The sequence below is a fragment of the Opisthorchis viverrini genome (genome assembly GCF_000715545.1).
Source record: "Opisthorchis viverrini unplaced genomic scaffold opera_v5_4, whole genome shotgun sequence".
Lineage (NCBI taxonomy): Eukaryota > Metazoa > Platyhelminthes > Trematoda > Opisthorchiida > Opisthorchiidae > Opisthorchis > Opisthorchis viverrini.
Window position 1 is genome coordinate 4,641,444 of NW_008751660.1, and position 15,847 is coordinate 4,657,290.

General features: G+C 38.5%; 1 protein-coding gene across 1 annotated transcript in view; it reads right to left on the reverse strand.

Annotated features, from left to right (window-relative positions):
• Positions 1-4,656: 4,656 nt before the first annotated feature.
• The window catches only part of T265_12557 (hypothetical protein), a gene marked incomplete at both ends in the record, with an annotated part of 56,245 nt that continues 45,054 nt past the window's right edge, over positions 4,657-15,847 (reverse strand). Inside the window, one exon of the mRNA XM_009164281.1 lies at positions 4,657-4,856. Within this exon, the coding sequence (XP_009162545.1) occupies positions 4,657-4,856 (200 nt within the window). The remainder of the gene's footprint in view (positions 4,857-15,847) is intronic.

The window sequence follows — 15,847 nt, forward strand, 5'->3', positions numbered from 1 at the left end:
TTTAGACCTCAAAAATATACATTCAAGCTAGGTTGCTCAGCGGTCTGTGGGTGCTTGCTGGGTGCTGGGTACTGTACGCTTCCCTCATGCAATACGGTCGTCGGTAAAGTGGTCAACCGTATTTTTTGAATTTCCAATTGTAAATTTCGCATTCTGCAGGATTCTAGGGTTGCCGAAAGTTTGGTTCCAAGGAATGGTGATACACAAGATTTCTCAAATCCATAAGAGCTAGTCACAACAGCTTGTTTGAACTATGGCGAATGAATAATCTTGACAACTGTTGCCTTTGTGTTAAAAAAGCATACAAAATAATGAGCGTTTCCCAAACAATGAAAAGAATCAATGACCTCCCATTAGAACAAGGCATTGTTCAGGTTGAGCACAGAGAAAATTTTGCTGTTCACAGGCTAATTAGAGGGGCCATGTCAGCGCCTGGTCCACTGTCTCTAAGGCCAGAAGCTCATTAGTAAAATCGAAGCTAACCATGTGTTTATTGACCTAGTCTAATGACACACTAAACAGCTAGGAGTAAAAGGTTGAAGTCATCAGCGTTCTATCGCGATAACCGCATTCCACAGAGTTTTGGGAAAGATTTCGAATGTGGCTGAGTTTTTCTGACAGCCTGCAATCGTAGAAAAAGTTCAACATTATTAGAGTATCAAAGAATCTTTTTTAAATACGTTGGTGCATCCTTGCTTTTCTGATTTAGAGTAACGGTCGAACTTCACGACCTTACTACTAAGACAGCTGACATGATCCCGGGTTCAGAATTCTGACTAAACATTTGAGCTTGTAAGATAAAGTTCTCTGTGAGATTCGTATGTGGCATCAGATTTCACTTGAATTGCTCGTTCTAAATTTGACGTTTAAGTAATCTTTGTTGTGAGAGCAGAAATCACATAATTCCTTTTAGTACCATTTTGACAAAGGAAGAAACATGCAACGCGAAATGTATTTCGAAAAAGTAAGCCGATTAAAAACTAAGCTGTGTAGACTGCCTATGTGCAAACAGACAGATCAGCGGGTAATCACCTACCCATTTCTGGAAGAAATAGAGGTTACAATTTATCCAGGGGGTTCCAATATGACTTTATGTGAATGCCCGTAAGCAGCTCACTGCTGATAAGATAACTTATTCATGTAATACTTTTCGGCAATAAGTATAGGTCACCTTTGCAAGTGGAATATAATGTTAAGCAAAAATTTCAAATCTGGCCACTACTAGAATCACAAGATGACATTTTTATGGCATCTGTAAACTCTTGCACACTAACCATTTGTGCTGATACATTCCGTCATACTCATAGCTTACTCAGCAACCTTGGTTTAGTCGACATTTTCTACGGTTGAACTAGGATTCCCTAGTAAGCTTGCTTTTATACACAGCAAGGTACAGCCGGCTTTTTTCAGCCCGTTGTCTTATTTTTTGGCCAATACTTTTTCACAAAAACCGCATTTATACGAATTTCTGATATTTTCACCGAAAAATGAAGTTGTGGGGAAAGAAGATCATGTTGACCGGTGTACCATCAACTGTAGATATGCGCAACTAAAAATTACAGAGAGGATTTGACTTTTGTATGCCCGTTTCAAGACGATACTGAAATGAAACGCTCAGGTACACACAGAACGAGCAAAGTAATACTAGTGAATAAAAACTACCGTTCTTTCCGCGTGTTTATTCAGGCGACCTACAGGAGACGAATGCAGTCCACTTACACAGCAGTGCAATTCGCCGTACTGAGGTTTGTGTCTGTTTCCATCATCAGTAAGCCCCTTCTTCGGTTTGTACAAGTCGTATGTTGGTTATAGTCCAGAAAGTTAAAGGGACTCGGAGTTGGATATTAATAGCCAATTAACACAAGAAGACAAGTCTAAGCGTAGTTCTTTTGGATCTACTTCATAAATGTTCACCAATTACTGTAGGCATGTTACTTCGTATTTATCAAAATTCAGGTTTTGGATTATTGAAGAACTATTTAAAATAAGTTAACCGACTATTTATCATCTTCACAACTACGGAGCCGTAAAAAAATAGTGGAAATTACTCAATGACAGACAATATCTTTTATCGAACGCCACCAGAAGCCGTCCGTTATTACACGGAGTTTTTGAAACTGAATTCAAGATTAATTCCCTGAATAAATGCAAAACCTACATTTTGGGGGAAATATATGACGTTTTCTAGCCTGCCCTAAGTATTGTAACAAAAGGAAAGCTTTTTATTAATGCCAATTATTTACCATAGCCAATCAGTAAAAGTCTGTTACTCTTTTGCATATCCTGGTGATTGCTTCTCATTTCAGCTTGTGCAATGGCAACCGCAATATATCATTAGGGAGAAAACTTTGGTTGAGTACGTTTTCTTGCTCAGAGAGCTTTCTTCACTTGGAAACATGACTTCTCTAATGTTTAGGGGTCCGGTTTACCTGAAATCTACCATCTGCTTACAAGCAGTTTCCTAAGTAAACACAATAATCCAGAGTTCGAGGTTACTGCACTACCGAGACTTAAAATCGAGCAGCCAAGCTTTTGCTCCTCCAAAATATTTGAATTGCAACTTGTCCCTAACTAATGTGAGTGAAATTTTAGGAACTAGAGCTTCTGATACGCCCTTACCTAGCCGTACAGCCAGTGACGTTTAAAAGTGTACCAAGAGGGCCTGATATATTTTTGGCAACTGTTTTGCCATATACTTGCCTGGAAACTAATAAGTTGGTGTAAAGCTGGAGAGCCGCAATTTTCAATAATGAAGTCCAAATGAAAACAGTGAATTTTACCCGGAAGACTAACCGGGAAGCAGCAAAATATTGATCATAGTGTACGAGTTAAGTTTGATAGGCTTCATGTAGATTCACATTATCAGGGAGAATCACTCATGTTTAAGTTGGTTTCCTGATACTCGGTGTGTACCATTACCGGAAGCTCTAGGTTAACTTGAGTGGAAAACAAATTGTCCGATTGCCTTCAACAGTACCGTAAACCAGAAAAACTCAATCATTTACCTGAGTGGAATGAACACTTTACCTCTTTTGTCGATTCGCGACCATATCGTATGTTTCCGTTAGTGACACCGAATGGCTCTTTAGGACATTATAACGGTGAACGTAAGTAAAATAAGGAGCGCCCGCGCAATGTATTATATTTTACAGGTCTGCTCTAAATGTGACAGGATCCATCCTCGACTAGGGAATATATCAGATCGTAAAAACTTTTCAGCTTAAAATTAGTTGCGATAAATTGTTACAAAAAACGCTTCTTCAAGCAGTTGAACTTGACAGAATTTTTCGACGAAGTGCCAATATGACTTATTTTAAGTCGAGTAGCGATAGAAATGGCGCTCAAATTCAGTACTTTATCCAACTGGTCATACAAATCAACGCATATTTCTTGCTTCGAAATAGAATGCGAGAAGGCTTAATCAAACAGCTTGTGCTAGACCCAAAGGTTTTCCACGGTTTGATCAACTGCTGCGTTCTTGGAAGTTTGGATAGAGAACTCTTCTTCATTCTTTGTAAATAGCACCCACGTAAGTTCAAATTTGATGATGTTATTAAATTTTATGGTAGCTAAAACATCGCGCCGTCCTTTTGAAATTACCTTTTATTTTGGCACGAACTAGTCGTAAATGGATAGGACTTGTGAGTGTAATTTATGCTGTTGTCATTTGTCAACCGTTTACTGACTTTAAGTGCAGAGTCCCCTGGTGTGCATGTCGTATTTAACTATCTCGTTCTAGGAAAAAACAACTAAAACACCAGTTTTATATGTTTAAAACTACGTTTTGAAACCCGTGGTTGGTCAAAAGTTAGCGCAGTTAAATTAGAGTAGTGAAACCTTATGGAGGAAGGCACCACTGTTCGGATATTGGACAGGAAATCCACTATATCCAGAATATTTGACAAAACCCCATGTTCTCACATAAGCTTATATGGCCTTACGATATATATATATATATATATATATTGCCGTAAAAAACTCTTCTTCGCCTCAAACCATTATGTATGCATTTATTCGTTATATCAAACATTTGCGTTGGGTTAACCTTATTCAAGAATAAAAATTGAGCGTTTCTTGACCAAGAATGTCCTCCCCTATTAATCTTTGCACGCCTGATTACTCAAATAAACTAGACCCCGTTTACAAATCCAGCGTTTACAAGTTGTTTTATTATGAGTTGTCCCGAACAGATAGCAGAGTTTTATTTTGAATCTGAATCATTTCTTTCCACAAATGTCCCTTCAGATTATTATTCAACGAGCCCACAATTATCAAGTCCGCAACATTCAATGACGTTTTGAGCTGTTATTATGGCCGCGTGTGCTAAGTTCTGGTGAGAGCTTTGTTCTTACTAATGTACTACCGGTTTGTTGAGGTTTGATTGTTTTGGAAAGTTACTATTTTTGGGCTCAACTGACTTTTATTTTCAACTTGTCTTGCAAAATATTTGTAATGTTGTTTGAGAAAATAAAGTTACCTTAAATTGATGTAAATTATTATACGAAATTAACATTACTGTCAAATGATAAATTTGTAGAAGTACTTTGTGATTTTTCAAACAGTCGGTAAATATTAACCGAAAATGTGTGTTATGAGCCTAGTCTATGCGTGAGAAACCTAGCGGCGAAAAAAAGCAACAATAGACGCGCACTCACGGGATGCGTAGGCCAATGATACAATGGCTGGGCCGGGACCGAGAAGGTGTTGTGAGAGGTATTGCTGCTGTTGTTGCTGTTGCTGTTGCTGCTGTCTGGAAACCAGCGCTGCAGCCGCGATGGTAGCTGCAGCATTGGCGGCCGAATCAGATACGCCTTCCGGGCTGCTGGAGATAGCAAGTCGGTTTGGATAATAAGCGCCTAAGTGGAAAAAAAGTAATTCCGGCCATGAATGTTAGTTATTTTTTTTACAGATATTTTACAGCACTTTCTTCACCTGGACTTCATTACTTAGCAAGTCGCTTTTATAAATCACTATGAGTGCTATGGTAACTTGCAAAAAAGCACAATGTTGCCACAACTGCCTTCCGCTCAATAAATTTTAACGACGGATACAAGACATCTTATGCAGCTCGACTTCCGGATAACTGGGCACTGCGGCACATCTGTTCACAGCAACAGAAACAAAAGCAGTGTGGAACATCTCAAAGACGCTTAGAGTTTTGAAAATGCTTGAAGGCTAATAGATAGCCAACTGGACAGTATTTGTGTTTTTGTGGTAGATATTCCTAAATTTACTGCACTTTTCACAGTATGGTCAATGTGTTTACAGAGGCGAATCTGGTGATGTGCCAAAGTGACAGTAGTATCACTTTTTGGAATTTTGTCCTCGTTCAGTGTTCAGTCCTAAAATTTCCTGACGCCCTTCTTTTCGGAATATTTTTGTGTATGTCATGTCGTTTTATCGGTAAAACTTTAACTTGGTGGCCCGTAAGTATTATTAGGCTTTACAAATATGGGACAGCCAGGAAAGCAGCATCAACTTCCAAAGTTTAGAAAGCTGGTTTGTCAAGGGGATTGTTATCTAAATGGGACAAACATAACTACCTGGATAATTTCAATAAAATAAACTTCATTCTCCCTTTTCTGGAGGGTTAGTAATCATTTTGGGGATTTTGTTTGATCTAAAATATACAGCTCAAAAACGTTAAGTATAAAATTGTGATTCTTTAAGAGACAAAATTAACTAATTCATGTCTTTTGCTATGGATAAGCTCAGTTACTTGAAAACCGGGGCATTTCCCAAATAAATACTAAGACAAATTTGAACTTATTTGTGGGAAGCAAAGCTGTTCAGCAACAGTGACAATCTTTTCAAAAAGTTATTGATTACGCAACCCATCCCGCAGCGTCATTAGTTTCAAGCTCCTGACTTCCAACAAACTGCATAATTTGATATATCATATTTATAAGTAAGTAAACGATGATTAGTCACGCAAGTGCGATGATATTTTACCACCAAACATTGCGGGTTTACACATTACTGTTCGTATAGTGCACTGGTCCTCTCAGATAATACACTGAGTTCAGTTGATGCTTCAAAACAATGCCTATATTGTAGAAAGTCTGCTGATAGAGGTCACCATCAACGTCCACAAGTAGGCTTTATATGTCATACCTTATGAGGATGTTTAAAAACAGAAAAGATGAGAAAATCAGTCGAGTTATGCAGGGAGCATTCTGGCGACAAACTCAAGGTATTTTAGATCGTCTATATCATAAGAAGAGTATTATGCTTCAGTCGTGGTCTTGAAATATGCAGAGTATATCTCACTTAGGGTAGAAACAGCAGTGAACAGAGGCAGAGTAGCTAATTGCTCCTTGTTGCCTAATGAAGATCATGGCAAAAAATCCTTCACTTTAACACTTTTTGTGCACCTAGTTGTAGTTTGTTTGGGTTAAGCACTAGCGCCTCATTTATCCCTAAAACCGTGGGATTTGTTTTGCTCAATGAGATTCAAATATAGCTTACTAGGCTTGTATGTGACGGATGTTAGGATATCAGTGTTTTATTTTGAGATGATCTCCGACCCGAATGCTTTTTCCCATTCTAGTGACAGTTTAATCGGGTATTTTGGAACTTGCGCCACAGTGCGTTTAAGTGTAAGCCAATCTGCCCTTTGGTAGGTGACTAGAAAGTAAAGAATAAATGTGGACATTATGGGTCTGCGTTTCCGCACAGATAGCTCAATGGTTGTCTTCGGAATTGAAAATATAACAGCTTTCTTGTTTTCTGAATAGATTATATTGTTTGGGTTCCTGTTCTCCTGTGAGCCTTTTTGAAGGCATCAGAATAAGCTTTCACAAACTTCATTTCTCGCTTTCTTTAGTCCCAATAGTCTGCTTATGACCTATGGATAGTTACCCGACAGTTATGAGTAAGTGTCACTCCACTTGCTAATAAGGTAGACTAAACTTTTTGGGGCCCTTAGGGTGCGTACCAGGCGCTTATCCCTTTAGATACATACATAAAGATAGTTATTCATATTCAGCATAAATGTCACTTACAGACAGCAACTCCCTTTTACGCTTCGCTATTAAATTTGAATTTATTCTTGTGTAGACATTTAGATCAGGTGCAAAATTTAGGTAGAAATATCGTCATTATAAAAGGCTACACCATTGTTTACTGTTGTTCTACTGTTGTGCACAAAATCCGTTCCATTATATTAGAAGGCCTTTAGTGGAAAAAAAATCCGTGGATGTGAGATGGGCCCTCAAGCATTCTGAGGTGCGCACAACCTCGACCGTTCAGGTAGATAGAGTGGAATCAAAACAATAGTACAAAGCAATTACCATATATTAACTCTCATTACTTGCAATTTTTTCAGCTAAGCTTAACAAGGGATGCTACAAGTACCCCACCAAGGGTCCCGCACCAAAGGTACATAAACGCTTTGTGATCCTCAAACCTTCGGCCAAGTCAAAATTACACCTGGTCTTTCTGAATGAGGCACAGAGAACACTGGCCTCGCCGGGCGGAGTTTTTATATGCGTAGAGCATGGCTAAGACACCATAGTTTTTGTTGCTGAAGATTTCACAATTGAAGCACCTTTTGCACCTCCAAATACCACTTTGATCTTGTTTGCGCCATCCGATGCCAGTAACATCTGAAACACCGGTAGTAAATAACCTTAAAACTACGCCTCATTTGTCCGTAGAGGCCAAATCACAAACATACAAAAATACAGCCCTTACTGCGACCTGCTACACACCACCCTTGAAACTGATTAAAATGTCTTTTTTCGCCACAAATAACGCTGATCTGCAAAAATGATTTGGACTTTTAAAATTCGCGCCCTGAGCATGTCAGTTATACTTCCATCAGTGCTAAAACAACCACTGAGTTATGTGAAATTCTCTACAAACTCTATTGGTTCTGCCTAAATCTTAAGATACATATCTGAAGACTCCACGTGTCAAAGCATGACTTTGCACTTTCTAGATGCAATGGGCATTCTTTAATTTGGCCTGACGATGGCATCTGACCTTTGTCTTGAAAGATGTGGGTGATGACGTCCATCGAATCCAGATAGACGACGTTCTCACTGGTAATGGTTTAAACATTGGGCTTTTGGTGAGTATCCACCGTTTCCCTCAATATGTTATCGATGAAGGAGTAAACCTGGTTATCGGAGCTCCTTGGAATTTGCTTATTTACGTTATATGATCTTGGACACATACCAGCAACTTTCCTAATCCCATTAGTTCTAAAGCATAGTGTCGTATTATCGAAAGTTTTGTACCTATCAGACAAAAACTGTTAGATTGACCCGGTAAACTATATCTAAATCTCATTAAGCAACACAAATACCAAGATTTTAACGATAAATGAGACTGGTGATCAACCCAAATCGACCACAACTAGGTGCACAAAACCTGCGGAAGTAAACAAATCTGGTTGCCATGATGTTCATTAAGTGACGCGAAGCATTCTGTTCATTTGTGTTCCCTGCGAGTGTTTCACACTGAATTTTTGATTCGGAAAAGATCAGTGACCTTCCGTCTAGATGGAGAATGCGTCTGTGTTCTTTTGATGTGTTACATGGAAATCTCAGTCCAATAACCTGATGACGATGGATTTGATTGGTGAGGGTATACTTCGCATCCTGTTTCGCTGTGGTTTGGTTGAAACATCTGTGAATCAAACTTAAAGTTCTGAACCACCCGGAGCCTTGAGAAGTCGTGCATTTGCATATGTGATTCTAGTCTGGGGCATGCTGCCAATCTAAGTTCGAAGCTTTTCAAAAATGATTTTCGAGTAGATTACGCTCTCGATAATAGTCATTTTCACCTTTTCGAACGCAAGTAAAATCATTCAAAACATTCAAAATCGTGTTCTCCGGTGTTTTTTCCAGGTCATTAACCATCAGCTTTAATCAGCCCATCGTGCCATAGGTTTGATTCATTTGCATGACCGAGTTTACAACATGGAGAAACGTTCCGTCTGTAAAGTGCGACCAGCACATTCCTGCAAGTATGTACGTCAAACCAAACGCCGCCAAATGAAATGTGTGTCTGTGTTTATCTGCGGCTGCTTTTTTTTACCAGATTATAAATTTTCTGCGTTTAAGAAATCCATATTTTCTCAGTACTGTGAAAAGTTCGGAGATTATTAAGCACTGGCTGGAGCAAGGGATTAGTGTAGTTTCCTAGGATAAGCACTTACAACGAAATGGTTCAGTGGGACGGTAGCTGTCAAGCAAACTATTTTTTTCTTTCCTTCTGTCTTAAGTTTAAATTGCTTCACTTCTTGAGGTTCACGGAGGTTTGGCACACACTAGCCTGTGATGCTAAAACAGCACTTAGCCCTCGTTTTCTAGAGTTCACTAAATCTCCTTTGGGATACCTGTTACAAGGGAATTATGTGTGGGGATGATAGCTGATTTAATGCGTTATGTATAAATCTTTGTGCCTGAAGATAAATGACTAGCTGTCTTCTGAATTAACGGCCTATCTTGATTGATTCCATGAAGACCCCATTTTACTGGTGTCTTGTTGCTCGTATGTGTTGACTTCAGAGCCTAAAGGAGTAAGTTAATAACTGATTATTTTATCTAGCGTTACTAGGAGCACACCGAGATTTCCTCAGACGCCTATTACACAGCGAAGTTAACACAACTCTAGCGGTAGAAACTGTTTTTGTGTTCCGATATTTACATAAACATCAAGATATTTTTATGAAATTCACACGCGACGAAACATTGAGTTAATCGATCTTTGAGAATTGCCAACTATATGTTTATCTTACCTCTTGTTTCACTCGGTTATATCAGACGTAGAAATGGGAGTCTAACTTGTTCATAGTTATTTGTCTTTAGTTCGTTCAGTGATGTGTACTGATATTGTTTTTATATTTTTTGTGTGCGCTGAATGATTGTCTGTGCGCGCTACAGACAGAAACCAATCGTGCGTGTATTTGCTGGTGCTTTTCATGCATGAACACTTCAGCACGAAATCCTGTGAACCAGCTTGCAATGAGGAGATGTGGGTGATGGTAATACAACTGTGAATATTTTAACAGTTTTGTCCTTGATATGATGCACTTTATTTTTCACAGACTGGAGCAGCATTGCCTTTGTCGCTGTTCTGCGGTGATTGCCTCTGATTACCATACGCCAAACTTGAGTCTGCAGTACATCAAATATTAACTTAACTTGACTGTTACATTGACCTAATTCAAAACCCAACTTTGAGGCGTTGCGTAAGTTTGTATGCATATTATTGTACGGTGAATGTGCCACTTCCTAATAAGTCACCCTATTATCTTAAGCCTTTATGTTCATCAAGTTTACAGAGGCGCAAAAAGTTAATTTATGTAGCCAGCTCTTTGTAGACCAATTCATTTTACGGTCAGTGTTATCTACCCATATTTCTGTTCCTTATGCTCACCTTAAGAGTAGTAGTGATTACCTGACTACCCTTTGGATGAGCTGAGACATCCATCTGTTTGTCCCTCTCGTATAATTTGACGACTTTGGGCCATCAGCTGGGCGTATGTTCGAGTTTTAAGCTAACGCCTCTTGTTGAATGTCTGACTATTCTAGCGGGTATACACCAGATAAACATTACTTAGCTGAATGGACATGTAACACAATTCAAACCACGTGTGACACTGCTTATTGCACAAGGGTTTGTGTTCATGTTGTTTGATGTGTTAGAGTGAAATGTGATTGGTACAAGCTTACCATTTATTATTCAAGTAAAAACACACCAAGGAAAACACAAATGAGCGTTTCATTCTCTTACGCGGAACATGATGCTTGTTTCCAAACACAAGATCATACATCTATTCGAGTGCGCTATCTGAGTTTTGCCTGTCGAACTGATTGAAGGACTCAGATAGCATGGTACTAGTGAACTCCACAGCAGAATGCGGTGCGCAAAACGTGCAAGTTTACCTCCATTCAAACATAACTTTAATTTGCTTCTGGTTTAAGTGATCTGTGTCGTTAATCAGATTACACCTTGAATACTGGCTGTTTATTTTTCAAGTGGCCTTTGAAGTGACCACGTGTGCACTACTTGGAAAAAAATGTGAGAGTAAACAGCCTGGATGTAGTTGAAATGGCCCAATCAGATTTCGTTCTGGAGACTAACGTGAGTACATTTTCTTTGGGCTCTCTGAAAAAGGTATGCCATTAAACCAAAAACTGCATATATTTGTGAATATATAAAACTGAATTTAACACGCTTCCTTGTCCGAATGTAGAGTTCATGTGGTCTGGCCTACATAGTTACTCGAAGCACGAAATCTTTGACGAGATGTTAATCAAAACTCTGGGGAACAGATGATGATACGGTTGTCCTGGATTTTTTTATCGTCATCAGTATGAGCTGACTAAAGACTTATGTCTAGTTTTTGATTGCTACTTCATCTGAAATTCTGCAATTTTTGCAATATTGGTGATAAATGCTACTCAACTCGTTCTTCAACACCAACCAGATTACTTTATTACTTCAGTAATTTGTGAGGGTGAATGAGACTCTCACTGAGCGTGGTTTATTTGGACAGGTATGCGGACATTCTTCCTGGAAGGCAAAAATGTTATCCTTAGAAGTAAGTTTAAATTATCATGCCAGTTAATGACGGCCGCTTTTGGAAAAACACTTGGTCGGTAACAGGACACGAAAGTTTATCGCGGTGAGTAATCGTAAAATATCGATTTCATTTCAGATTCCTCTGATTGCACGAACGTGGCAGATTTGATTGCTATTCATACCATGGATAATTAATCACAATGATCTTCAAAAGCCATTCTGTTGTGAAAATAATAGATACGCGCTGACTGTCACAGCGTTTGAGACAATACTAGACTCGGGACGGCTACTTAGGATAATTGTATGCGATTCAGACAGTAAAAACTCGAAAATCACATTAGGGAAGCTTAAATCCAAAGGGGATTTACCCTGGGGGATTGGTAGGATGGATCAGCATCTTACAGCTTAAAAGCAAAATATATTAGGATAATGTTAGTCTGTTTTCGAAAAGGCTGAAATTTTATGCTCCGGTGCACACCGCACAGATTAGTTTAAAGGATAATCAAAGCTGAAAAATGTGTCCATTTTTAAGCCTAAAACGTCTTTGCCGTTGCTTCTAAAAGTTGAAAAATATGTGATGCTCTGTTTGCATTCTCTTCCTTCAATAGGCCTCACTTGCGCAAATATTACAGTATGTGCATATCAATATCGGATGGCCTAAACGCATAGTTTTTATGTGAGTAGTATGGTAATGAATCTTCCACTAAAATAAATGCATACGTAAACATCTACAATTTATTTATATTGCAAGGAAAGAGAGAGAGTGTGTTTAATGAGGTGCAATAGATTGACGGCAACCATGATATTACCGTATATTCTGAGACTGTGGAAATACTGTTTGCAGTAGGAATGAGTGTCTTTTCCTGTAAGCAATCTCACAGTCGCAAAAGATGCAAAAAAGGAAATGTAAAAAACGTTACAGGTTGTTTTTAGATTATGTTGCAGAAGAGCTGTAGTAAAAATTAAACCTTCTCACGAACAGCGCGTCAGTGTAAAAGGATAAAAATGATTAAAATTGTACAAGTTTTACTAATGAAAGCAAGAGAGAAGGCGATTCGTATTGCTAAAAACGGGCTGTCTTGACATAAAAATTGCATATTTGATAAGTTGACACTGGAATAAGCTTTGACAAGACTGTTCAAAACAGGGAGCAAAAAGAAGCCTCAATGTTTTTGCATGTTGCCCCTATGAAATTCCAAATTCTACTGTTCACTAGGACGATAAAGCTTCAAGACCCAGAGGGATTACTGATAATGAAGACTTACTAGGTGACCAAACCTGAGACAAGTAAATGCTAATATTGTATGCTTTGACGCAACTGAACATCAAGGAAAGTATCTGCTACACGTATGGCTCCGTCTTTATTATGTTGCCTCCAACTGAGTTGAATGACAACAATGTGAGGTATTTGGATTAGATAAAAAAAGGGTTGGCTTGTGTGACTGCCGCACAACATCTTGGCTTCGTATATTTGTCCACTATTTAACTGTTTACTGATTGCGAATTTTCCTCTTCGTTTTCATCCATGGACCGTACACAAGTCATAGATGTGTCATTCAAAATACCACTCATTGCCATCAGCAACTTCAACTTATGCGCCGGTATCTGGCCACTATTATGTCGGTGCATTTGAACTTGACTCCCTTATGCTGAAAGCCCCTATCTTCTGTATGGATGCTATTTCAGAAAAACCTAATGAAGAATCAATGTAAACAGAAGCTTTCCGAAACAATGACTGCTTGATCGGTTTACACATTCTGATTATTGAAAAGCGTTATCATTACTAATGGAATTTCTCATCATCTGGCTCTGTTGTACCTCTGAACGATTAGTAGCACACAGTCTTGGTATTCGTTTTCTACTTAGGGTCGGAGGAGGATTAATTAGCACTTTAAATCTGACACTTGTGTAGGTGATTAATGGAAACTAAAATTGTTCAAAATGCAAAAATGAGAGACTGCTCTCCATTGAGTTGTTGAGTCAATTACCGACGGCAAAATACTGCAACACGATGGGGAAATTTTCGCCGAAATCACTTGGTTGTGTAGATAATTAGCATTGTATTTTTATACCACTTTTGTTTTATTGAGCAGTGGCATTAGAATTTTGTCCTGAAATACTAGGAGGCTGTAAATGAAAAGGAGGGTGTTGCAATGTTTTTCCGCATCGATGCGGACGTTGACGTATCTTAATGACAAATAGTAATTAAGAAAGACAATTTCAGTGCACATCGAGGAAACTTCAATCAGATGGGGCGCCTGTGGTCATGAAGTTGTGGCAAATTGCACGTAACTCACCTACTATTATGAATCTCTTGCTTGAACAAAGTAGAAACATAAAAGTTTGTCCGAAAAATGTAAGCGTTTTTAAATATTTACATAGGTATAGAGGAGTACTTACTCTCAAAAACTGGCTTGTGCACGCGTTTATCGAAGACTATTGAAGCAACATGTACAGATATTTGGCATAAATTTACTGACAAGGCTTGCGTAGAGCCTAGCGTAGAGGAATTGTCTCAAGAAAAGTGGCGGTTAAGTAATTTAGGTTACAATATGTTAACTGACTGGACCTGAGTTTGTAGTCTCTTTTGGTCTTATCGAGTTTGTGATTCCAAATCTTGTTCCGTCCGCTTACCATGAAGTCAATATATAGAGTTAGACAGTTATAATTACATGTATTTTATTCACAGTTTGGAAGCACTGCTTAAGCCTCTCAAACTAAGGCCCTTAAGTTTCACACGTGGAATGCATAAGAATGAAACTTCCATACATTTTTGTTCTAGTGATTGATGACGTTCTGCTTACTGAATATGAATCTGGGGACCACCGATATGTGGAGTCTGGGAAATTTTCTAGAATGTCGTTACAACCAAGTTTACCAATATTAACTTTGCAGTTAAATAAATAAATGAATAAATGATAAATTATGTAATTTGGAAAGAGGTTGGAGTTATAAATTTGAATAAACTAAAAGTAGCGTTTCACCCTGAAACCAGGATCAATCCTATGTTCTTTCCAAGCCACCACCAAACATTAGGCCAAAATGACATAAGTCTTTCGCATTCGTCTTTTGCTTAAGAAGCAGTACGCACATAAAGAGCGGTCAGTTTATTCCGATTAGTGATTTTCTATTTGAGACCCACTCAATGTAAAATGTCACGAAGCCCACAAAGGATGTAAGCCTTTAGAGTAACTTGTAAATAAACATCATCGCAGTGACAAGAAGCTCTATAAATAAGCTAGTATATGGAACATTTGTAGCGAAAGAATTATGTCCTTTAGGACGGCTTCCAGTAAATGGAGTATTCCAAATTTTAAGTAGCACTGACTGTGGAGTTTTATCCTTCAACGCGAGTCACCTGCAAAACTCGTTCAAACCACTTACATGAATGGCAGTTCTTCATGGTCCCACATTAATGCCATGCAAATGTGCATGTGTCAGTTGACATTTAACAACGGTTATTGACAGCTGATGGCCCAGTGTGGTCCAGTTTCTTCCCACATTGGAAAGGTCAAGTCTCCTACGCTAAAATATTTGAAACTAAATATTTGAAGCTTCCTCACATAGCTGGGCAATTAACTGCCAATTTTTTGTTGAAACGTCTAGCCACCAGGTTGTGCTGAATGTTTGTAAACTGCAGTTCGGGAGAACGTCAATCTTGCTGACAGCTTGTATATCGTCGGTAGGACAGCAAAGTGGAGCATAACTCTCACTTATTATAAGCCTTACCTTAAAATTTTTTTGCAGTGTATTGGCTGCATGTATTTGTCACGACAATTTACGAGAAATGTACAGCGGGATTTAAGACAGATTCCACGAAATTTCATAAATTAAATGTTAGCATTCTGTGGTTACCTAAAACCTTTTTCGTTCGTAAGATAGAAAAAAAGGAAATTTATTGGCTGGTTTGTCGTAAAGTCATACAACAAGGCTACCTTCTTGTCCACATGTTCTGTTCCTTTCACGTAAAGATGACTTTTTTTCATAACTTAAACATTCACAGTGTATTAATGCAAATGCACGTTACAAAGGATACAGAAAACGTAACACCATTAGATTTCCATAGTAATTACCTCATTATAGCGCAATACTTTGATCAGCCGTATATCGCGGACGTTAAGATCACGGATTTTGTAAAAAGTCTCCTATCAGTCCTATCTACCTCTTATTCTTTCAGATTACCAAGGAAGTATGGATGTGCTTAACTCTCAATAGTTTTACCTCTATTAGCATAGAAAATACAAGTCATCTTAATAGCTGTCGCCATTCAGCAAACAACTCATCTCTGGTAGATGAAGCAAGTCACATG